General features: G+C 44.7%; 1 protein-coding gene across 1 annotated transcript in view; it reads right to left on the reverse strand.

Annotated features, from left to right (window-relative positions):
- The window catches only part of TSHR (thyroid stimulating hormone receptor), a 195,471-nt gene extending 170,212 nt beyond the window's left edge, over window positions 1–25,259 (reverse strand). Inside the window, exon 1 of the mRNA XM_025196595.1 lies at window positions 25,117–25,259. Coding sequence (XP_025052380.1) covers window positions 25,117–25,148 — 32 coding nt within the window. The 5' untranslated portion in view covers window positions 25,149–25,259. The remainder of the gene's footprint in view (window positions 1–25,116) is intronic.
- Between the last annotated feature and the right edge of the window lie 6 nt (window positions 25,260–25,265).

A 25,265-nucleotide genomic window follows, 5' to 3' on the forward strand; every position in this document is an offset into this window, starting at 1 on the left:
GCCCCGAGCAGGGGGGGGGGGGGGGGGAGAGGGAGGAAGCTTGCATGTGGCGGCTCCCCCCCACTCCACATCTAGCTGCCAGAGGTACACTTATTTTAAAAAGTTGAAAACCCCTGATCTAAACTGTTTTCAGTGGTAGCAGATGAGAAAACAAGGAGCAATTGTCTCAAGCTGCAGCAAGAAAAGTTTAAGTTAGATATTACGTAAAATTTTCTCACTAGGAGGGTAGTAAAACACCGGAACAGGTTACCCAGAGAGGTTGTGGCTTTGAGCAGGGGGTTGGACTAGATGACCTCCTGAGGTTCCTTCCAACCCTTATTTTCTATGATTCTATACTGGGATTCAGACAAGCTTGACACTAGGAAAAAGTCAAAGCAAAAGGGTCTCTTCTGCTGCCTGGAGAAGTGCCATCAGTTTTGGTTTGTTGATTTGCTTGCTTTGTGAGCAAGGACTGTGTTTGTATTTTAGAAGATCCCCCTCAGGGCAAAGCCAGGCTGCAAAAAAGGCAGCAAGCTCCCTAAGGTGCGAAAATGCTTATAAAAGTTGGGCGTGATGACAAGCCTAAAGTGTGTTTAGAGGTTTTGAGCAGATGCCTGAAATGCATCGATGGCCCCAGGATCAGTGGGCTTCTCCACTCTACCCAAGGGCTAAGGCTTCACACAATAACAACAGATCCTGATACTCAGCTAAACATAGATATCTAGCATGGGGCACCCCCAGAGAGTGGGAAAAGAACCAAACCCTACCTGATCAGGCTGAGTGCAGCACTGGGTCCTGGACCTAGTGCTCCTGGTCAATCCCTGGAGGCATATGTGGGGGAGCAAAAGCCATGGCCTGCACTGTGGGCCTTGGCACAGGGGGAGCTTCAAGGAGTGCTGCTGAGGTGGCTTCCCTGCCAGTGACTTTAAATCCAGTAGCTGGCAGCTGAGGCCAGCCTTCTGGGTCTGGTGGATCATAGGTTCCTGGCAGAGTTTAAAATTACCCTTATAGAGCAATAAAGTTTTATATCCTCCACTGCTGGGAGCTTCTGATCCCCCATCCCCAGCAGCCCACCCAGTTTGTCAGCTGATTGTCAGTCCAGCCCCAGACCAGAAGATAGACTGCTGGAATCCCTGGTATTGGTCCCATGGACCAGTTGACAATCAGTCAATTGTCAGCCAGACTGGGTCTGTGCCACCCTTCTTTCAACATGCTTGTGCACTGGGAACCTGAGATTATGATCCTGGGTTCCTCTTGCACTAGCAAGTAGTATTGGTGATTAGAAAGTGATCCTCGATTCCACAATAACACCTTCTGCCATGCATGTGTGTCATGACAGGAAGTTTGATTGTTGGGATCAGGGATCAGATCCCATTGCACCATTAAATGAATGTGTGCCAGGGGCGTGATACAAATGCATGCATTAACAGATGCTAAGTCTTTGTTCTTGAGACATTAAACTACTTATGGGAGAAGATGCACTCATGATGTCTAGGGACTCCAAATAAATACCATGCAGTCTCTTCATGTATATGAATACAGCAAAATCTCTGTTATCTGGCATTCCCTGGGAATGGGGGATGCTGGTTAATCAAATATGCACCGTCCGGTGCACTCCCTAGCATCAGTGTGCCAGGGGACAGGGAGGGGGGACCCGTGCAGGCTGCTTCACCCCGGGCCATCAGCCGAAGAAGTTAAGAAGTGAAGTAAAGAAAAAGAAGAACACGGCTCATGGCGGCGATACTGGAAGTGGCACTTCCAGTTTCGCTTTTGCCACGTCCCTCGGGTGCCGGTTAATGGAGCTTTCCAGTTGGTAAAGTGCTGGATAACACGGCTTTTGCTGTAATTCTGTATTCAGATAATCACCAAATCTTACTGCTATATCCAACACAAATTTGAGGCACTTATATCAGACCACTACTTAACTTTTTCTACAGTTCTCAACTTTACCTAAAACTAAAATATTATTGAAACTTGAAGTTGCATGCAACTGAACATGTATGAATTCTTTCTACTCTGTTTTTGTGTTCTTCACTGCGTGTACATTACAGGGGAGCTGTACGAGTGGAATTCTCTGTTGCCAGATTCACTAGGAAAGAAATCTCTGATGAAGAAATTACCAAAACAGTGCTGAATTATCTTAATAAAAACAAAATAACATCAGTCTGAAGAGCCACTAGGAATCTCCCTATTCAGAGGTCTGTCCTTAGCAAATAGATCATCTCTCAGGTTAACTGAGACATTTTCACTTAAACCATGTAATGATGGATGAACGTTTCAGTGTGCAACAATAGCATACAAATTCTCACCTTTCCCCACCTGGTAGGGAAAAAAGAAGGTTAATATTTATTATAGAACGAGCAAATCAGAATCTGTTGATTAACGTGATGTTTGGCAACTGAGAAGAACCTTTAATCCTCTAGTAAATTCCAGAGCACTGAGTGACCCAAATGACTGATACACTTGATAGCCACCAAACACCACTGTACATTCAGGCTGTTCCAAGAGCACCCAGTCATTGGCTTCCATGTACTTCTAAATCAATTTGGTCTGGTGAAATTCTTATCACTACTCCCAGCTCTGGGATGACACAGCATAGTCCCAGGTTTAGACCTCTCACCTGGCACCTTTCTTTGAGACAGAAGGCACCAATTCCCTCAACATTTTAAACCTCAAAATCAGTGGGCATGTCTACATGTGCCGTTAGGGGGCAGCAATAAACTTGCTCTGCAGTTTACTGCTTCCAGGAAGCTCCCGGGCACACAGTTTACAGGTATACAGGCAGTCCTTGGACTTAGGACACACTTGGTTCCTGAAAACCGCATCTTAAGTTGAAACGTTGCAACTTGGAACCAATTTTCTCATAAGAAACAATGTTATAAATGGGGGATTGGTTCCTGAACCAAGACCCAATACCCTATTTTCACTAAAAACACCCCAGAATTTTGTACTCAATCAATTATAGATGAGTAATATAGCTACATTAATGTATTTATATTATAAATAGCAATCATATTGATTTGGAAGGACTTCTTTCAGGTGACCTTACTGGATTTTTTGAAAGGCTCTTGGTTGGACTTTTTGAAGGGTTCTTGGCTAGAGTCATCTCAGGAGTCTTAGCTGCAGGTTTTTCTGGAGTCTTGTCTGCTTTCTTAAAGGAAGTGTCCAAGGAAGTTTGGACAGATGTTCTCCAGGGAGATGAGTGATGCAGCAAACTTGTTTGCTGGCATGGCATCACATCAGATCAAGCGTTGTAGTCGAAACTGACATCATAAAGTTGAAACAGGGTGTCAATTTATAAACGTTGTAAGTGCGAAATGTTGTAACTCGAAACGTTTCTGTCGAGGACTGCCTGTACTGATACATTACTGCAGAGCCTCTAAAAACTCTAACAAGCCTAACTGAGAGGCCATTTCCCAACTCTTCTAAATTAGGGAGTGTCTTTAAATTGTAACTCTTAATACAATTAATCGTGAAGACAAGTTACTGATCTAGAGCAATTTGGATCACTTGCTAAAGGACACAGTAAACAACATTTGGCTGAACCAAAATGGAGTCATACATCTACAAATAAAGAACAAAGGCTGTTGTTAGAAGTGGAACTTGATCCTGTGTAGCAATGACTCTTAATAAAGCCTCAGGGATGCAGGTTGTAGCCATACTGGTCTACAGGCAAAAGAAAGATTGCAAAATTTTATTCTAGGTGGAAATGAAAATTCATATTTCACCTAGGAGAAACTTTACAATCTTTGCACTCTCCTATGCCTGAGGAAGAGCGAGTGCACCCGAATGCTAGCAAATAAAAACATTTTGTTGGTCTAATAAAAGATATCATCTCTGCCATGAGTTCCGATTCTGTCTAATAAAGCCTGCAGTTTCATACTGGATCACAAGCTAAACATGAACATCTAGTGCTATTACTGGATGAGTACATATGTATATCAAGAAGGACTACAAAGGCTGCACTATGGCTGTATTCATCACTAGTACAATTGCTACTGTTCTACTGTGTGCAAATATGGTGCCCACAATTCAAGGATGGCATGCCAGATCAGCACATGGACATGGCCGTGGCCGATTCAGGCACACAGGGGCCGGCTGGAGGCAGTGTGGGGGCCAATCCTACAGCACAGAGCCAAGCAGAGGGGTCAGCTGAGGGAGACAGCATGGAGCCCCATGGAAGCAGCACAAGTGGCACGGACCTGAGGGAAGAGTACAGAGCCCCAGGCAAGCTGTGTGGGTGGCATGGAGCTGAGGAAGGCAACATAGGACCCACTCAAGCATAGAGAGACCAAGAGAGGTGGCATGGACCCCATCTGGCAGTGGGCTGACCTGAAGGTTAGTCCAGGCATGTGGAGTCCAACTGCCCACAAATGCGCCCCCTGCCACTCCTCTGGTCCACCATACCAAAAGGTTGAGCACCCTTGGACTAAATGGTCACAATGGCCCCTTTAGACCTTAAAAATCTATGGCTCTATGAATGACTACAGAAGGGAAAAATCAAATAAAGGCTATGAACACAGAGCAACTTCATAATCAAATTTGTCAAAAAAGGTTTTTAGCAAGATAATGACTATGGAGAGTATCTTGTTGTTTTATATAAATAGATGTTGGAAAGCTGACAAGTCCTTTTTCTAACTCTGAAATGACACTACTAGGAGAGACATTAATGAACTGTGCACCATTTTTTCCAGGAAGTGCAGAGACAACATTTAATAAATACAAGTATCTTAATTGGATGTTATAGAGACAGTGTCCAAAGGATAATAGCAAAAAATAGTAGCTTTTACAATCCCTATGATACTAATACAGTGAATTCTGAGGTTTATTCTTCCTATAGTCTATGTGTATAATTCCCACTCACAGTAATGGGAAGAAGATTAGCAAAAAAAGACAAATAATATTATTCTCTTCACCTTCAAAAAAACCTGGTGGCAGGCCTTCAAGGAAGGGCAGCAGAAGTCTTTCATCTTATTACCCTTAACCATCTACATATATAAACACACTGTGAGGAACGAGAGATTATTTCCCAGAAACTTATTCTTCAAGAGTGTTCTCTCTTCATACTCACTCTTGTGGAATATCAGGCAGAAGAATTTTTCAGCCTGGTATCAAGCAGAAGAATATTTTTTTCAGCAAGCAAATGTTCACTTGCACCACTCATCCTGACTCTTAGCAAAGGAATCCAATAGTGGAAAGGGGAAATGGCCCCAGCTGCCCTTCAGTTTGTTTCTAAGTTTGGAATCCTTACCCAAGACTTCAAAGAAGAGAGCAAGGAAAACAGGAAATATGAATACAGAGGCATAGCACAGCATGGCACCACAGTGCCCCAGCTCCTATGGCCAGGTTACACCTGCCATGGCAATGACTCCTATGGAAGGAGGAGACACTGGTGCCCACTCTAAGTCAGCACCCAGAGCTAGTGCCTCACACCCCACCCTAGTTAGGCTACTGTGTGAATACGAAAAGTTGACACACTCAAAGAACTGTAACTGGCAAATGGGCTCCATGTATTCCCACCTGTGGGTGATTAGCAAGCAATATAATCCCTAAAAAGTGTACTGAAGTTCTCACTGCACGAGGATAGCAAACTGTCAAATGACCATCACTTGTAGAAGGCGTCCCAGCTGCCTGCAGTGGGTCAGTTTGGGATTGAGAGAGTGGTTGGGGTAAAAAGGTAAGAAAGGTTTATTGATCTAACAAACATGTAATTACGCAAAGCTTAACAACGCAATAAAGACAGACAGTAAATCTCCGAGTCGGCAACTTATTGGCAGTCCCCTTTTATGCCTGGTATACGACAAGCCTCTTGAAGTCTAGCAAAGTCATGCATTTCTAATTTATGCTGTCCAAAGGGGTACCGGGAAGGACTCCGGTAATTAGTCTTTGAGCTTCTTAGGACCCACTGCTTTGCCAATCCCAGGTCTGCGGCTTTTCTTTCAAAACGATAGCTACCTTTATCACGCTACGCCTTTCTTTAGCTGATTTCCAGATGCACCAGCAAATTTATAGATTTTTTTTTGAGCTAGCTGTTGGCTTGCAGCCAATTATAGTTTTATACTACAAACTTTCCTTATATGACTAACCAACAGAAGTACAAGCCTTTGCGTTTTCCTTATATGATTAATTTAGCTGTGCCATTGTTAACGAAGCTGGCTTTAAGCTATGGCATAATGCATTAACAAAATACAGGAAATGCTTAACCACAACGGCTTCCTTTTATACTCCTTCTTTTCAAATCCATAGACGAGCGGAACGACAACAATTACTTCCCCTGTCGCAGTTAGCCATTCCAGCTTTTAGGTAGGGAATGAACCTAAGATAATAACCGGTGCCACAGGAACACTGACAGTTACCACCTTGCCAATTAACTATTCCATTTCTCCTGCCAGGATTGTACCTGTTCCAGAGTGGAGGGTTTCTTTTAATATGGATACTGTGGCTGGACCACGTGAAGGTCATCAGAGCGCGTTTCTGGGGAATGCTCTTCAGGGTCAGGCTATTAAATTTTTAGGAGTAAGTTCATTAATATCTGGGTAATAGGAAGGGTAGTAGACATGCCCTACCCAAGAAATACAATTAAGAAGAACACAATTATAACAGTCCACCTCTTCATAGTGGCAGCTGATTTAGACAGGTGATAGGATAGGATTCGTTTTCAGTAGCAGGTTCAGTTAGGAATGGCTATGGCCGTGCTTGCAGACAGATCTAATTTGTAGAAACGAGATAATAAGGAGCTCAGCTCCTGTTAGATTAATTTAATTTACATACCCATTTAGTATTATGTATACCCTTTGCCAGTAATGTTCCCTCCTATTTTCCTGAGGATGTTTCACTACCACTTGATCCCCTGCCTGGAGCTTTCCTGGGTTACCACCCCTAGGTCGCTCTACTGCCAGCTCCCAGGGACCACCCAATCTAAAGGCCTGTTGCACAGGGCTACCTCCCGGATGAGGTTGGTTATTGGCCCAATTGATAGCTCGATCCAGGTGCAAGTCCCAGTCTTTGAGAGCTGGGCCAGCAGCCAACCGCAAATTGCATTTAAGGATGCCATTGCCTCGCTCTACCAATCTGTTAGACTACAGATGGTAAGGGATGTGATATGTTTATAACATGCTATGTTTTGCAGTCCAGTCATATACAAGATGATTGTGGAAATGAGGGCCATTATCACTCTGTAATTTAATCGGTGGTGGATATACAACTAGCAAAGTTTTCAGTGCTGCACAAGTGTTCTGGGCAGTAGCTCTCGCTGAGGCACAGGCGAACGTTATTCCCGTGATAACTTCTAGAGCTACAAACAGGTACTGTCGCAACATGTTTTTGATATTAATGGATTTTATCTACGCAGGCCTATAACACCGGATGTTTTTTGTTAAAGCAGATTGATGGGATGGCAGCTGTCATAGCTGTTTCTTTTTTTTTTTTTTTGGTGAGACACTGCATACCTAAACTGCCAATTTTTTTGCTCATGGGTAAACCACTGTCCTTTAGTACATTTAGTCCCAGTAAGCTTGGTTCCCCTTCAAGTAGTACTGCTGCCACCGTTACCTTAGAGCTATTAGGTAACGTGAAGGTCACTTGAACTAGATGTCCTGGTCATCTAGTGCCTCTGACTCTAATCACTTGATAAGGGGTTCCTTTTTCTCCTTTTTAATCCACGGAATCTAAAATGCAAATCTGGGCACCTGTGTCTAATAGCATGTCGAGTGACTTCTTGCTTTTACCTAATTGAATCTGTATGGGTATCTGAATTAAGAAGTCAATATTAGATGCCGGTCTTTGGCCCGTTACTGCCCCCATGGTGGCCCCTTCTCTTGGGGGTTGGGCAGGCCAGACTTCCTAGGCCAGGCAATTAGAGGAGGTAAGTGGTGGCAGCCTTGCATGTGCCTGGAAAAGTGTTGATAGTTCTGCCCTCAGGGCAGAAAATTCCTCCAGTGACACTGTTGGTGGCGTATTGAAACAGGTAGCTAACAAGTCTTTCCACATTTTTATTCATGGAGCTTTGGGCCAGCTTTCCCCGGCTTTTCTTAATAATTCAGGGGGTCAGGAGGTTTGTCCTTCTCTGAGGCCACCACCATAGCCTTGGCAGTTTTTATTGGCCTGGCAAGCCCAGGCTTCTGCAAGATGGGCAGAAGCTGCGCTAATCACCGGATCGCATTTTTTACCGGGTTGTTCACCGCCTCTGGCTCCAAGGCCAACAGGCCTGAGGTGCACTCCATTGGTGCTCGCCCGCAGAACCTCCTCCACATCGGTGCAGTTACGACTTCTTTATCTAGTGTGCGAGTCCAATCTCCTGCACGAATTATGTCAGTCAGCGCTAACTGATACAAACAGTGGACAGCCTCCTCTAAATTGGCCCACGCCTGAAGGGTGGGGTTAAGCACGTCTTCCATATTACCATAGCTGTTGGAGGTTGCCTGTAGCACAGCAGAAAACAAAGTAACATTTTCACTGGCTCCTGCAAATTGATTCAACTGGAGCTTGGGGCGCAGAATTAGCTGGATTGCCTCAGCAAGACACAGAAATTGCTGATGCCCCTTCAGTATACATTTGAATTAGCCAGTCTATTACTGCCTCCCCTGACTTGGACTTATGTTGTTTCTGTATATCTTGTATCTTTGCACAGGTAAAAGAACATAGCTCTGTTTGGGGGTTTTCCCCTCGAGGCCCTGAGCGAGTTACTATTACAGGAAATGTCTGGCTGACTTCTTCCCTCTGGGTGGGGACATACAGGGGCGGTTCAGCATAAGTCTCTTCATCAATCTCCTCCCCCTCATCTTCTCAGAGCTCTACTTCCTGTTTTTCATCATACAAGCACTGTCGTACTTTCCTGAAAGGAGGTTCCACAGCCTGTGCTAACTGCGCCTTCCTCTGAAGGGAAGCAGCTGCCCGTGCAATCATAACCTTCCCCTCCTTTTGTTCCAATGCCTCCAAGCGACTCCGAGCTGCTCTTGCAGCTTCATACGCCACACACGCCTTTACATCCTCTAGCTCTTTACTTAATCAGGTGTTCTTCCCAGACCTGGACAATCTTTTCAGCCTCCAACCGCAGACATGTGGCCAGTAGCCACGACAGACACCTCTTTTTGAGTTCACCTTGGGTGGCAGAGGTGAACTTAGCCCACTGATCAGGTACGGTTCCCAGGTCACTCCAAGCAGACCTCAACTTATCCTTATCCCACCCAGGATTCTCTGTCCCTGTTACTTCCTTAAGCAAAACCACCAATGGAGCCCACCCAACTTCCTCCATTTCCACCTTTCTCTCCGGACCAGAATATTACATATTAGCTAGGGTCAGGAGGGACCTGAACAGATCATCTAGCCTGCCCCCTTGCCACAAGCGGGAATGAATGCTGGGTTCATAAGACCCCAGACAGGTGATCATCCAACCTCCTCTTCAATTTGCCCAAGGTAGGGGCGAGGACCACTTCCCTGGGAAGTTGGTTCCAGATTTTGGCCACCCTAACTGTAAAACATTGCCTTCTGATCTCTAACCTAAACTTATTCTCCATCAGCTTATTACCATTGTTCCTCGTCACCCCAGGTGGTGCTGGGGAGAAAAGGGCTCTACCTATTTGCTGTTGATCTCCCCTGATGAGCTTGTAGGCAGCCACAGTACTGGACGCAATACTCCAATTGCAGCCTGACCAAAGTCGCGTAGAGGGGGAGTATCACTTCTCTGGACTGGCTTGAGATGCAACTTTGGATGCATGACAAGGTATAGCTGGCCTTGCTGGCTGCAGTCTGGCATTGGCGGCTCATATTCATCTTGGAGTCAATAATTAATCCAAGATCCCTTTCCGCCTCTGTGCTTTCCAGAAGGGAACTCCCCAGCCTGTATGTATGCTGTGGATTCCTTCTCCCAAGGTGCAGAACCCTGCATTTGTCTACGTTGAACCCCATCCTATTCTCATCTGCCCACTTTTGTAGTCTGTCTAAACCTAGTTGCAGCCTCTCTCCCCCTTCAAGTGTGTCCACCTCACCCCATGCCCTAGTATCATCAGCAAATTTGGACGGTGTGCTTTCCACCCTCTCGTCCAAGTTGCTGATGAAGATGTTAAACGGTGCAGGCCCGAGGACCGAGCCCTGGGGTACCCCACTGCTCACATCTCGCCAGATTTTTTACCCATCCAACTGTGCAGACATCAATGCCACAGTTGCTTAATTTATTGATGAGTCTGGGGTGAGAGACCGTGTCAAAGGCCTTCTTAAAGTCTAGAAAGACTACGTCCACGGCGACACCATCATCCAAGGATTTAGTTACTTGGTCCTCAATCCTGGTCTCGATCCTGTTTGTGACGCCAATTTTCATCCCAGCTGCCTGCCGTTGGTCGGTTTGGGATTGAGAGAGGTCGGGGTAAAAAGGTAAGAAAGGTTTATTGAGCTAACAAACACATAATTACTCAAAGTTTAACAACACAATAAAAGACAGACAGTAAATCTGAGTCGGCAGTTTATTGGCAGTCCCCTTGTATGCCTGGTATATGACAAGCCTCTTGAAATCCAGTGCAGTCAGGCATCCCCAATTTATGCTGTCCAAAGGGATACCGGGAAGGACTCTGGTAATCAGTCTTCAAGCTTCTCAGGACCCACCGCTTCGCCGATCCCAGGTCTGCGGCTTTTCTTTCATAACGATACCCCGTTATCACGCTATGCCTTCAGCCAATTTCCAGATGCACCAGCAAATTTATAGCTTTTTTTTGAGCTAGCTGTTGGCTTGCAGCCAATTATAGTTTTATACTACAAACTTTCCTTATATGACTAACCAATAGCAGTACAAGCCTTTGCGTTTTCCTTATATGATTAATTTTAGCTGTGCCATCGCTAATGAAGCTGGCTTTAAGCTATGGCAAAATGCATTAACAAAATACAGGAAATGCTTAACCATAATGACTTCCTTTTGAACTCTTTCTTCTAGCTATAAGCATTCTACAATACATAGATGAGCAGCAGAAAACCAGGTTTAACCCTCAGAAAGCCGGTTTAGCTGTCGCAGGATGCCTCAGCAATCACTCTTTTAAGCAGACACTATTTTGCTGTCAAGAGACATGACCAAGTCACTGCCACAGAAGGCAGGACAGGAAAATAGCATGTCAAATTCTATGAAAGGGACAGAGGCCTGCAATAAATGCTCTTTCACATGAGCTGAATACCTTTGATGAACGAATGCCTGTAAAACACTTAGAGAAATGCACATACATAGGTCATCTACTCCAGACAGAAACAAAGATGATCTTAGACTGGAAATGAAGATGAGAGAACTGACCACCCAGTGTAACTTTTATCCCTAGCCTAACTGGTTTAAGTAATCAGAAACTGGTCTAAAGATTTAACAGCACAGAAGCTCAGTGCACATAAACCAGTTTCAAAATGGCTGTAACTGGTTTAAGATAAATCTGGTTGAATATAGTATCAGACTTAACTGATTTAGGTCAAACTGGTTTATGAAACTTCTGTTCCCCCCTTCCTGGTTCAAGTTAAATTACAGTCCCTCAGCATCCCAGCATGCTTTCCAGCTCTGGACTGGGCTGTGCCATCTGCTTCAGGGAGCAGGGCTGGCCCCACCCCCTGCTCCCTAGCTGGAGCAATGGGGGCCGACTGACAATGGAGCATGGAGGGGGTACAAGCCCAGCTGGGGATGCATCCCAGGCTGCTCCCCCCTCCCCCCAGCTAAACCCCAGCTGGAGTATGGGGCTGGTGCAGGGGTTAAAGCACCTATTTCCCTGCTCAAACTTACTGTTGGCTGGTACTGTAAATCCCAGAGGCACCTAGAAGGAGAAGGAAATGATAAGCAACCCTGCAGAGTCCTGATGCTACATTTCTGAACTGCAAATCCCAGAGACCTCCGGGCAGCAGGAAGAAGTAGTGAATACACAGCCAGAGAGCCGTGCTCTAGAACCCTGTGGCTTCTAGCTTGAGCCACTTGCAGGCATGTGGCTGCATTTCCTGAATCAATGTCTGTTCACTTTTGTTTCAATTTAATCTGTGCTTCTTAGGCTAACCTACAAAGACTGAACTGATTCAACCTTGGGCTTTTTTACTGTCTGTACCTAGCCCCAAACTGCATTTCCCCTATGATTTAGTGTTTATAGAAAAATACAGACACCATGGCTAATGTTCTATGTTCAGGCAGTAGATACAGCTGTGAGAATTGCTGCCTTCTCAGGTGAATGGTACACATGATATCCTGACCACTAGCAGACCAGAGGTGCTAAGTGTTTTGAGAAAAAGTCTCCAACATGAAAGCAAGACAGATGCATGCACTAAAGGAAATAGCCCAATGGCAAGTAAATTCATGCATCTGCCCCATAGCACTCACAGCACAGCCAAGCATACTTCTATAAAAGCTGTCCGGATTCCTTTGGCACAATGGCAAAGCAGCTAGCTTGCGTAACTCAAAAAAATACATGGAGTATTTATTCAAAAAAATAAACGGGTGAGGAAAATTGCTGCAGGTATATGAGGGAGAAAGCAGAAAGCACAACTCATGGGTTTTAAGCTCTCAGAACATGATTCTGAATGTCTGGGACAAAATACAAGTACTTGAGGAGTACTAGCATCAGTAAGTGCGATTCCATTGTAGTCAGTTTTACAGAGAGCACAGCCGACACGGCCAGGATATGGACAGACAGTTCCATTATTAAGGAACTTGCCTGTGAGCCTAAATCCATATACAGAAATGCAAGCCCTAACATTTGAGAGGTCAAGATAGCATGTCACTTATCTTTACTTTTGTTTGCTTTGAAATGAAAGCACCTTATATAGATTTAAGTGGCTGCAACTTTGTAACAAAGCTAGAGTTTGTCCAGTCAAAAAGGGCAATATGATGAGAATAACTTGTATACAACAGTTCTCATGTGCTGTGGCTGAGGAATGGCATTACATGTTCACCAATGCTGAGATTCAAGCTCTTGATCTCGTTGCAGAACCCAGATATACAAGTGTTTGTGCTTTTTGAAAAGACACTGTTGGTTCAGGTTAACTCTGAGAACAACTGAGGCACCTATGTCTGAAGACTGCCTGTTATGCCCAAACAAAAGATGAAAGACTAAGGTCTCCATTGCCCTGCAACAGAATGTGTTCAGGGATTAAAGCAATAGTTGGTGCAGCACCAGAGGGATCAAAACCCAAACCTTTGAAGCAGCAAGGTTTCCAGTGTGGCTACCAGATCTTATTTATATCACTATTGTTCCCTAGAAGTACACGGGATGTCATTGTGAAGTTGACTTCACATAGACAGAATAAGGCTAAAGATCCAGTAATCCAGCATTGGCAGATGGTAGCATAGCCAACACCAGGGAAGCTCTTTCTGTCATTAGAATCAAAGCACTGCTGTTATAGAGGCCTTAAAGCAAACAGCCTTTGACTTTGTTTTAAACAAAATCAGGGACTTAATCTTGGATTAGAAAATTTAGTCATTTTATAAGCCATTAAGTGGTGCAGTACTGAGACTGTGTCAACAACACTGGTACTATTTCAGTCTCAAGCTAAGAACAGGTTTCTGAGGTTCTGGTACTAAGAATAGCTCAGCACTCAAGGACATGCTAAGTAGGGAATTAAAGGGATTCTGAGTCCTGATAGAACCCCAGCCTGGAAATGTAGGAATCCCTAAAGCAGATTTCCCCCTTGCAGATTCCAGGAGTAAATTATAAGCAGATATCACCTCTTAATTTAAGAGTATTTGAGAGAGAGACACAATAGTAGGCCCAGAGTTTAGAGATGCCAGTAGATTCCAAAGGAACAGAGTTTTGTTTTGCTTTGTGTACATGGCAAATTATCAGTGCAGCTCTCTCAGAGTTAGACGCAGTAAGTGTAAACAAGACGTATGCTAGAGCATGAAGTATGATTATCCCAAATTTGTGACAAATCAGGAAATCATGGAGACACTGGTGTAAGGTGCAATACTTATTTGGCCAAAGGCACGTCAGGAACAGTGAACATTGTCAGCACTGGAGCCAGCTTTCCTGGCTCCAGAGAACAAAGCCGATGATTTGAATATTGTTGTCATTAGCCATGTGTCCTGGTTATCTCAGTTTAAGAAAATCCAAAATTCTCTAATAAGAATCCCAAATTCCGATTAAAACCCCCAAAGTCTGTGTTTTTCCACTATTAAAATGAAACACTAGTATATATAGGTATCAGTTGGACGCAACGTTTTATTGATATATTTACAATTTTAAAGCAATTTGAAAACCTACCCATGCCTCACTCATTAAAATAAAATAAATTCTAAATACATATGTGTTTGATTTTGGGGTGGTTTTTTTTTTTTTTTTGTTATCATGGAAAATCAGAGATTTCTCTGCCCCCTTTGCTCATGGGGGGGGGGGGGGGAGAGAGGAAGCTGTGGCTGTCCCGCCCCCTTCTGCTTTGTGGCATTGAGCAGCCCTGATATGCTGGTGCCCTGGCCATGCTGTTGCTCCTCACTCCCAAGCCACAGCCCTCCCCAGCCCTGCTAGTGCCCCTCACTCCTGACCTGCTGCCCCCCATGCCCAGGCCCCAAGTCTCCAGTGTGAAAGGAAGGGGGTGGGTGTGTGCAGAAGGAGGGGTTTGGGCACAGGTGACAGATGGTGGGGTGGGGGGCACAGGCATCGTGTCAGGTTGGTTGCGGGGGACACGGGCAACTCAGTGGGGATGGTGGAGAAAAGGCGCATGCCCTCCCCCACAGATTTTTATGCCCACAGCAGGGCATGGGGCTGCAGCTGGGTTAGACCAGTTCCAGGCAGGAACCACCTCCAGACCAGTAGGCAGGAGCCCGTGCAGGAGGGAGCATTGTGCCACCATGTCTGCCAAGGTGAGGCATGGCTACAGCAACGGCAGCGTGGAGTTGTGCCCCTGCTGCTGCCAGACAGGCAGGGGGTGCCTCATTTTGGCGGCCATGCAGCGTGGCGCTCCCTCCCATGCCGGGTTCTGCCTGCTGGTCCACTGAGGCAGCTCCTGCCTGAAGCTGGTCTGGCCAGGCTGCAGCCCTAAGCCCCACTTTGGGTGCAAAAGTTGAGGGGTGGGGGGGGAGCCCAACCCCCCCCCCACCTATGTCCCTCCCGCTGCATCACCTGTGCCCCCTGCCTTGCCTCCGTCCCCATAGACTTACTGGGAGGGAGATGTGGGAGCTGCTCTCCACCACACTGCCTGGCTGCCACATGCACACATGCATGTGGGCAGGCACATGGCACCCCGTGTCCTGCTCCCCAGCCTGCAAGGGGAAATCCAGTTTCCTGCATTTTTCTCCTTTAAAGAATAAAGTCCACGTTTTTCCACAGCAAACAGATAACCCAGATCCCTGGTCATCAAATATCTACCTATTAAAAATGCCAGTTCTTGCCACTGAATTATGGTTGGTTGTTTATTAATTTGATTTCTGTTCTACGCTTTGAGGTCCCTATTAGCATTTGACTTGGATACAAAGGCACTTCACTTAAGATCAGTGCTAGTGCCACATATCCTGTTCATTAACACAGTTCAAGTGAGGTGCTAACTTGCTAATTGTGCTGGATCCTTGGAATTAGTCCCATTAAGTCTAGAATAACCTGTGGATTCAACACTAGTATTGACACTGGACCATTTCAGGCAAGTAGAACACCAGCTAGCTGTGCTTAAACCTCAGCATCAGAATCAAATGACTGAAACTATGGGAACTTTGATGTTGCATATAATTGGCACTGAAGCACTAAATCACGTGGCTCAACAAGGTTCATAATGCTATTTCCTAGGGACTGGACATGGCCAATACACTGCTCTCAAGGATATTGGCACTGGCTTATGTCAAGCTGGACGGGCCTAGAGACAGAGGGCCTGAATCAATGGTACCAAGATGATACAAAATTTAAAATCCATCAAATTAGTGAGACCTAAAGACCTCATTGCCATGTTAATAGGGATGAAATACTATTGCTGAATTAGACCTCATGACCTTTGTACTACATTGATTATACCATAACCCCTTTGCCAGATCTGGTCAACCATGAGATATCAACTTTGAGATGATAGTGCCAAACCTTGATGCTGAAATGTGGTCAGCCTCAAGGCACTGGGAGACTGCAGCAACAAATCAGGTTAATATGGAGGAAATCAGATGACCAAGCTTATTTGGAGGTTGCTTACAATATAAGCAAGATCATTTAAGCTGTTACAAGTCAATTTTGGACATATGCACTGTCAGACTTGAGGAGCCTGCCTTTGCCAGTAGGAAAGCACAAGAAAGCCCTCCTGCAGGTAATTGAAGAAAAAACAAAAACACCCAAAAAAACCAACCAAAAACCCAAAACGAACCGTATCAGGTTCCATGCTATCTTTCTTCATACCAAATAAACCTCTATTAATCATTCATCTAACCAAAGAAAATCTGCAAAGGGCACATAATTTAAACTAAAATCAGAGTACAAAAGCCTGGAAGGTGCCATGTGCGACTTCTGTTTAGTGCATCATTGAGGATTAAATAGAAACTGAAGGCAGCACTGAAGATGTTACCCTTGCCTAGGGACTGAAATTACACATAAACCGGTATAAGGGCATTTATACACACACACATTTGTCTGCTCCAATGTGCCGGAAATCCAGCGCGTCTGAGCAGATGCATCTGGCGCTGTGGCACATGCATTTGTATAAATGGCGAAATGCGCGTCCACGCTGAGCAAATGGCAGTGGTGTACTTTTGAACTAACACACCTTTGATGTGTTTTTGTTCAAAAGCGCACCACCGCCATTTTCTCAGAGCTGATGTGCATTTCATCATTTATACAAATGTATGCTCCACAGTGCCAAGCACCTGCAGTGCAAGCATGTGTACAAATGCCCCAAGCGATCAGAAACCAGTTCAAATCTGTAACACAACAGAAGTTCAGTGTGCATAAACTACTTTTAAAATGGCCAAAAACAGTTTAAGATAAACCCGGATGGATGTGGTATCAAATTTAACTGATTCAGGTTAAATTGGTTTATTGAACTTCTGTCCCAGATCCTCTCCAGATTCAAATTAATTCACATTCCCCCAGCATCCCAGGATATTTAGTATCTCACCTGCAAACCACCCCTCACATGGTGGGCAGGCTAGTCTTGGCCCAAGTTATCTGCTCCAGCAGAGAGGCTCACTCTAGCACCCCTGGACTTCTGGCCTGAGCCACTGCAGGTGTGTGGCTGAATTTCCAGAATCAAAAGTGAATGTCTGTTCACTTGCTTATTGGCTCAATCTACACAGTTCAGATTAACTTGGGAAGATTGAATCTATTCAGTCTCATGCTTTTTGACGGTCTGCACTTAGTCCTTGTCATGCTTGCAGGATCTGCCACTAACAAACAGGAGGATGGGTGGCTTAAAGGGACACATACTCCTTGCTGCCTCTTCCTTCCTATTTTAGCACCTCAGAAAAGCAAAATCAGCCTCAGCTCATGAACCCTCTGCCAAAACTGCAAGTGAAGGAAGACTGGTAAAAAAGCAACATGTTCCATTTAGCACCAAAAAATGATGGTACTTCTGATCTCAACCATACTGCACCAAAGAGGCAATTATATCCCAGTATAAGGACTCAAGTCTCTCGAAACTTAGAGGAAAATCTTCCCGTTAAAACCAAACTGGATACCAGATCTGACACTTTACCAGTCTGAGAGGAAAGTGAAACCTACTGAAAGACCTCCTAAAAGAGCTATAGAAAAGGGAAACAGGAAAATGAGTGGTATGGACTCACTTCAGAGATATGTGCTAGCAACCTTTTCTCTGTAGATGGGCAGTCATGGATTTTTATTTTCATTTGGGGTGGGGGGGTTGTAATTATTGTTAAGAGGGATGATATATACTGATCTAATTTAGAGACACTTCCTAATTTAAAAGAGTTGGGAATTGGAAGATAGTCCCTCAGTTAGGGGGTAGCCAGTTACAGAGCCTAAAGGAGTGCAGAGGCTTTTCTACTGCTCCACAATAAAACTTGTTGTTTAGTTCATCTCATCTGTGCCTCACTCTGGGCACGCCTACATGAGATGCTTTACTGCACAGACTAATTTACTACACAGTAAAGCATCACTGCCTACACATGTGTGGCATTTACTGCACAGTAGTTTAGTCTACTGCACAGTTAGCTAGTACCTGTAAATACAGGTATTAGATTAACTGCAGTAGATACTGTGCAGTAGTGCTCATGTAGACACTGACAGAGCAAATTTGCTACCAGTCTGCCACACCAGTGACTAGTCAGCCACACCAGTACCATTCCACACTAGCCTGGGGCTACAGGGGACAGAGGAGTCCTCTGTCCCCGGTCCTGGCACTGCTCAGCTCCCAGGTCATCCCCCACCAGCCCCAAAGGAGCCAGGAACAGATCAGCACTAGGACTGGGGAGCTCTCCACTTCTCTGCTTAGCTGAGGGCTCATGGGCAGTTGTCCCACTTGTGAGGCAGCTGCCAATGAGCCCCCTGCCAAGCACAGATTCCCTGCCCAGAAGAGGGCTCGCTGGGACATGTCCCACTCCTGGGACAGCTGCCAGTGAGCCCCCAAGTGGGTGGGGAAGCCCCTCTGGCACCATGTGTCCCTACGTGTACAGGGCCAGGAGAGCACTGCCAGCTGTCTCCTAGCCCCATGCACATCAGGACTCCTGCCAATGTGCATGGTACCAGAAGACAGTAGAGCTCTCCTGGCCCTGCGTGCATCAGGGCTGGGCCCTGTGTACCCTGCTCCTTGGCAGAGCCTGGAGCTCCCCCTGTCAGGTTTGACCTAGAAACCACTACACATAGCCCAAGCAAAAGTTTCTGTTATGTAACTAATGCCCATCTGCAATGATAAGGAGGAGACAGTTTTAGATAAAGGAGGCTTGAAAACAAAAGCAGAATCAGACGACTAGGGCAAAGAGCTAATTTAAATATTAAAAATCACACCCCTAGGTGGGGAGAAAGTATGCTAATGAAACATACATGTATGTAAATGAGATACATAGCTAAAACACAGGTATAGAGACATGCTCAGTAAAGAACTCCTTGCGTCACTCCCTTATAACGAATTAGCAAACAAGAATGTTTATGAAGGTCCAATACTCCTGTATAAAAGATGCTTAGAATTAAGAATCTGTGTGCTTGTTACGTGAAATGATTCTGCTTGCACCTTGTATTGCTAGCAATAAATCTTCTTTATACTTTCACCCCTGGTATCTTTATTGGCTTTTGCATACCGGGCACGATCCCAGACTTGAGCTGGGGCTCAACACCCCTAGCTGCTGCAGGGGGGCTGACCTGGCAGGAGTAGCCCCATATTGAGTTGCTCCTGTTGGGAGCAGATTTGCTCCCAACGGTGCATGTGTAGACATGCTCCCAGGGAAGCCTTACTGCACAGTAAGCCTATATTGCATTAGTAGCATGTGTAGACATACCCTCTAGTGATCACTATAAGTTTCTTCAGGGATGTGCTATAAAACTAAGCCATACATATATCCTTCATTCTCTCAGGGTACGTATATATGAGACACTTAATGTGCATTAGACTAATTCTACTGTGCTTTAGTGCTACTGGCAAAAACCATGCTACTGCGCTAATGCACAGCAGCTTTAGTGCAATGTGCATTAAACATCACACAAAAGGCATTCATCTGCACTAATCCTAAACAGCACTGATTACAGCACATTAAGTTAGCACCTGTTATTACAGAAACTAAACTTAATGTTCATTAATATGCTGTAATTACAGAACATGTAGACACACCCTCAGTGTCAAATACTGAGGCCTGACTTGGTAAAGTGATAGGTATTGAAAAATGATAAGCAAAAAACTGCTTAGAACATGTAACATGAAATAAAATGCTAACCACTTCTAAAACAAACAGGCCCTAGGAGTTTCAAGTTGGGAAATAAACATTGGTGTATATCTTTAATGATGATTTCCCCATGCTTCTATCCCTCTCCTGTAAAATAAAGATATTAATACCACCGTTCTTCATAAACATGTTTATTAACATAAAATAATGATTATTTGAAACACTCTGATAATAGTGACAAGTACAATGAAGAACTTAAGTGTATTCTAAGCAGGGCCTGAAAGTGGTAAAGAAAAAACACAGGGCTGCACACAAAATGAAGATAAAATGCAATATTGAATGTCTGCTCATTATGCTTGTTCGTCTGAGCCCTGCACTGAAGGACTCAGTGGTCCTGTTGTAAAAATAGCATATAGTCATGCAATTAAAGACTACCATTACTCACAGGCTTAAGGGGGCAGAGCTAAGGTTGCACAAATAACAATCTCTCTTCCATTTCCTAACTTCTGAGTGCTTGACTCTGTAACTTTAACATTCTTTTAATATATTATTATGCACTTTAAAAGGCTTTAAAAAGCAAGAAGCCTTCCAGAAGTGTCAGTGTGTGATGTCACATTGCTACCCAAGGGTGTAATCTTTTTAGACCCACAGTACATGCATTTGTCATTTGAAATGAGGATGTAATGGATAGTAGCAGCAGTCATCTTCTGGTATAGGAATCAACTACTAGAAAGGAGTAAGACACTATGCAAGAAGTTGCACAGAACTTTGCAAACAAAAAAGAATCTTTAAAGCTCAGGAATCTTGGATCCCATGACAGCACAGATATCAAACTCATTTGGCCCTACAGGCCAGATGAGTGGTGTGGGGCTGATCCATGGGCTGGTTCAGGCCCATGAGCTACCTCCCGCAGCATACAAAATCTAGTTCACACTCCAGCTGGTCTGGGACTTGTGCTATGTGCGCCACAAATCCCCGAGCGGCCCAAACGGGCACTGCATATGGGGCAGTCTGGCTGGGGGAGTGTAGCGCTGATCCCAAATCAGCTGAAGCAAGTTCTGTGCTGCATGTACTGTCTGCCCCAGCCAGACTGCACCACACATGACACCCACTCTGGGAACCACGCAGCACCCACTCCAAATGGAGCTGCTGTGTTATGCAGCTTGGTACCCACTCTGGCTGGTCTGGGATCTGCATCACATGACCCTGGTCAGATTGTGCTGCATGCAGTGCCCATTCCAGCCACTCCAGGATCCATGCCACACACGCATGCTTGCATGGTGCAGCAGCCAGGTTGGATGCCGCATGCATACATGTCCCAGGCCCAACCCATGGGACAGGTCTGGCACATGCTGTTCCCCCATGTGGGCTCTCTCAGATCCAGGGGCAGCACCAGAGGCCAGATGGCAGGGCATCCTGCATTACAGGTATTGAAGAGGAATAACTTGTCTTCCAGACTCTTACGTCATCACACTCCTATGTCTCTCCACCATCCTTTTCTCCTCATCACTATCCTAGTCTCCCTCTTTGAGATGCCCATTGGGGTCAAAGTCCATCCTCCATCCCCATTTCCAGTTCCAGTTTCTCAGCCCAGCTCATAGTCCAAGCTTTCAGCCAACATAACATGGACTTTTTAACAAATTTTATTCTATACCTACCCTCAGGTTTCTCAGTCTTTCCCCATCCCCCATCTTAGAACCCTTGCCTAGCCAGTTCTAGTCCACTCCAAATTCAGCTCCTTGAATGCATGACCTTACCATTTCATTTACTCCCATCTACTTCTCCCCACTCCTGATTTGTTCTTAGTCTCCTTTCCCATCCCTGTGAGCTCTCAAACTCAGTTTCATGCCTCTGCTCCAGCTCCTTGTCCCAGTTTATACTCTCTACTTTCCCTCACTAGATTCCGTGCTTCCTGGGAGACAGTGAGGAGACTGAGAGCACCACACAGTTCTAATGCCCATTAATACAGCAGTAATAACAAGAAATCATACCCAGGCACAAGATGGAGCATAGCCTCAGAGTTGTAACAAAGGATTTTCCCCCCAGGCAAAACTTGGCTACAGTGTGAGAGTGTGCATCACTGAGCGTTGAAAGCGAGCCAGTGCCAAGCGTGGCGGCGGAGGGGGCACAGGAGTCTTTCCTGCTCCTGGCTGCTGCTGCCATGGTATGGTCTGCCCATTCCCATTGCTGCTGCAGCTGCAAGGTGTCCCAGCTGCTGCTGCTGTTGCCATGGCACGGACTCCCCACTATACCACCATTCTGGCACCCCCACTAAGTTGTCACCCAGGGCTGGCGCCCCATTCATCTGCTCTAAGTTACACTACTGCATGGTCTCTACATTTGACCTCCAGGGAATCTGGCTGCTTGACTAACACATTTTCTACTGACCAGGTGTGAACTGTTAATTCACAAAATGTGGCTAAATGTGAGTGGGTATTCACAGGGGCAGCACCTCCTGTAAGAAATAACCCCCCCCCCACTCCTTGTCAAACTGCAGGTCCCTTCACCAAAGTATGGAGACAGTGGAGCCGAAATGGTTGCAAGCATTTTTTAAACAAAAACAAAACAACATATTCTTCCATTATCTCATGGTCAGAAATACCTGGGTGCCTCCTTCTGAAGTTTTTAATAGAATTTAGCTTAAGACACTAAGCATGGAAAAATTCAATGTAGACAGTTAAAGTCTGGCAAAGTAAAAGCAACTAAAAACACGGTCTTATCATGGTAGATGTTGGGCAACCTCAGCTTTAGACAGACCTACAGCTTTGACTGCATGAGCTGATACTGAACAAGCCAAAGTGTTTCACTCTACTTATCTACTCCAGAAGAGTTGAAAACAAAGCCCTTATATGAAAAATATGCTACTCCAAGCATAACCTCTGTACAGTGGTCCATTTTGGAAAGCACCTGCACTTGTCATCTTTGGATAAATACAGTAAGAGCACTCAAAGACAAGCAGGCTTTGCTGGCTGAATTTCATGAGGCTGTTCTACCAGTTGAGTTTTGAAATAAATATATTTTGTACTTTTGTAAGACTATATACTTTGTTTAAAACACAAGCAGAAAAGAAGACCTATGCCACTACTCTTTAAAAGGTAGAGGAGAAAAAATGAGAACAGTCCAGATTGAATAACTGAACAAAATTTCAATTAAGGTTTCAAGATTCTACATGCTAAAAAGAACTTGCTGTCTTCCAAATCGAGTAGTCTGTTCCCCGACTCATCACGGTCATTTAGCTTTGAACACTCTTCAACAGTGGCTAACCATGTAAAAATTTTTTAAAAAGCTCCAGTCTACAGATTCATGCAAAGCAGCAAAGAATAGAGGCATTTTTAACGAATGCAATACCTGGACTTGGGCAAGTTTTACAGGGTTTTTACTATTACATACACACACACACACACACACACACACACACACTATAGATTTCAAAAAGGAAAGTGGCTTTCACTTCACTTTAAATTAACAACACCTGAAACTAAATTTAAATAGCTTCTGCAGTGCAGAGTAAATTCTATTTCTATTCATAAGCCAGAAAAATGCAATGTATAAAAGACACAGACAGCCTTTGTGAGGCAGCACAAGCTATTTTTCTTGTAGATTATCCCTTAATATACAAGTAATTCATATTTAAATGTTATGGATGCTCTGCGAATGTAAATCTGAAATGTAAATAAGTGTTATAATTCCCATTTTATACATTGAAGAAAATAAAAAATTTAGACACTTGCCAAAAAAAAAATCACAGAGCAGGAGTGTAATACAATTAGAGCCCAAATTATTCAATTAATAACCCTGTCTGTGACTGTCTACAGAGTTAGGTTATCTATATGATAACAGTTATAAACATGAAAATGTATGTGCCTTACCCACTAGGGAAAACTGCAAATGGAGACAATTTTTTGTGACAGGGAAAAAAAAACAGTGGTTTCTTTTTTTTTTCCTTACCCCCAATTTGTTTTAAAACAAAACAGAACTTAGAACGAAGTCGTAAAATCACATTTTTCACTTGCTAAATTCTTTTCTCATCGTTTGAAGACCAGATTAAACAAATAACATGTTTATACTGAGAAGTTTCCAAAGCCCTTCTCCTTGATACAAGTTAGTAGAATACACTAAATATCAGAAAGTGTTTAACACTTGTTTTTGTATTTTAAGAGAGTTTAGAATTTTGGCTTGCTTGTTTCATTTCATTAAGTCATTCTCATTTCCTTCAGTATGTCGTAAGAGACATATTTGAGACTATTTCAGATTTCCAAACAATACCTAGTGCTTCCTTTAGGAGTTTGGATTTAGTGTTTATTTGTCATGCCACCCTTTTTCAAAGCGTGGCTATGATTTCTGTCAAGGATCTCAGATATTTCTGTGAATTGGTTTAAATTCCCAACTAAAGAGGGTGATATTTTTGCTAGAAGTTAAAATTGTTTATTATCATTTCCTTTTCAGTTTAGCAGTATACATAATGATCCCAAAGGCATATAGCATGCATTATCTCTGTACAATATTGTTACATTTGCATCACATAAAGCTTCAAAAACAGTATCTCTGAGAACAAAGGTGTCTAGTTTGAAACCTAACTGAAACTTTTATTTAACAAGTGGACTACTGGCAGAACTGCAGCCTAGTAAGCAGAAACAGACAAGATGCACACACGGTCAATGGAAAGCATGTAAGAATTTCTCTAGCTGTATTTGCAGAAAATAAATTGTTTTTTCATCCCCCATGTCTTTAAGGTGCTCAAAAAATTCTTGAGACACTCATTGTTGAGCCAACTTGACAGTTTTAACTTTTTAGTTAAAATATGGAGAAATCTTAAAACTTAACCCAACTTGAAATTGCTTTAACAATTAACTGAACCAGAATGAGCTTGAGAAGTTATTTAACTGGAACATTAACAACAACAAAGTCCCATCTTCGGTTAGAAATACTCTGTGCCCAGAGACAAACTGAGACGCATTACCTGTTGCTCTCACAAGCCCACAAAGCTTGCTGCTTTTTCAGGCGCTGCACGCTTTGATTGTTATGGCTGTGAAATGTTGTCCCTGTAACCCCAAAGAAGGAGCCGGGGCTCAGGGTCTGAATAGAGCATGCACATGGGAGAACATAAATGCCTTCCTATTGCTCCACGTTAGCCGGCAGCCTGGAAGTAGGCACCGGGAGGTTTTGTGGAAGAAGCACTGTGCGTTTCCAGGGTGCACCACCTCTCGACCCCGAGCTTTGGCTCGACTTGCCCACTTCCCAGCCCGGGGCATCACGCCCTGGCAGGCTGCGGGGCCCGAGGCTCTCTGCTCTCCACCGAATAACGGCGACGTCCGGGTTAGAGACGAACTTTTCTCCAAGCCCGGGCACTTGGAGGCGCGAGTGCCCTCCCGCCCGCCCGGCCCCTCCCGCCCCAGCCTACTCACAGGGTCTGGGTGTCCCGCGGGAGGCTGGGCATGGAGCGCGTCTCCTTGCAGGTGACCTTGTGGCGGTCCCAGTCCGAGCACTCGCACGCGGCGGGCGGGCAGCGCTCCGTGCCCAGGCCGCACAGCCCCAGCGCCAGCAACGCGCCCAA

Source organism: Alligator sinensis, unplaced genomic scaffold (genome assembly GCF_000455745.1).
Source record: "Alligator sinensis unplaced genomic scaffold, ASM45574v1 scaffold289_1, whole genome shotgun sequence".
In the NCBI taxonomy this organism is placed as follows: domain Eukaryota; kingdom Metazoa; phylum Chordata; order Crocodylia; family Alligatoridae; genus Alligator; species Alligator sinensis.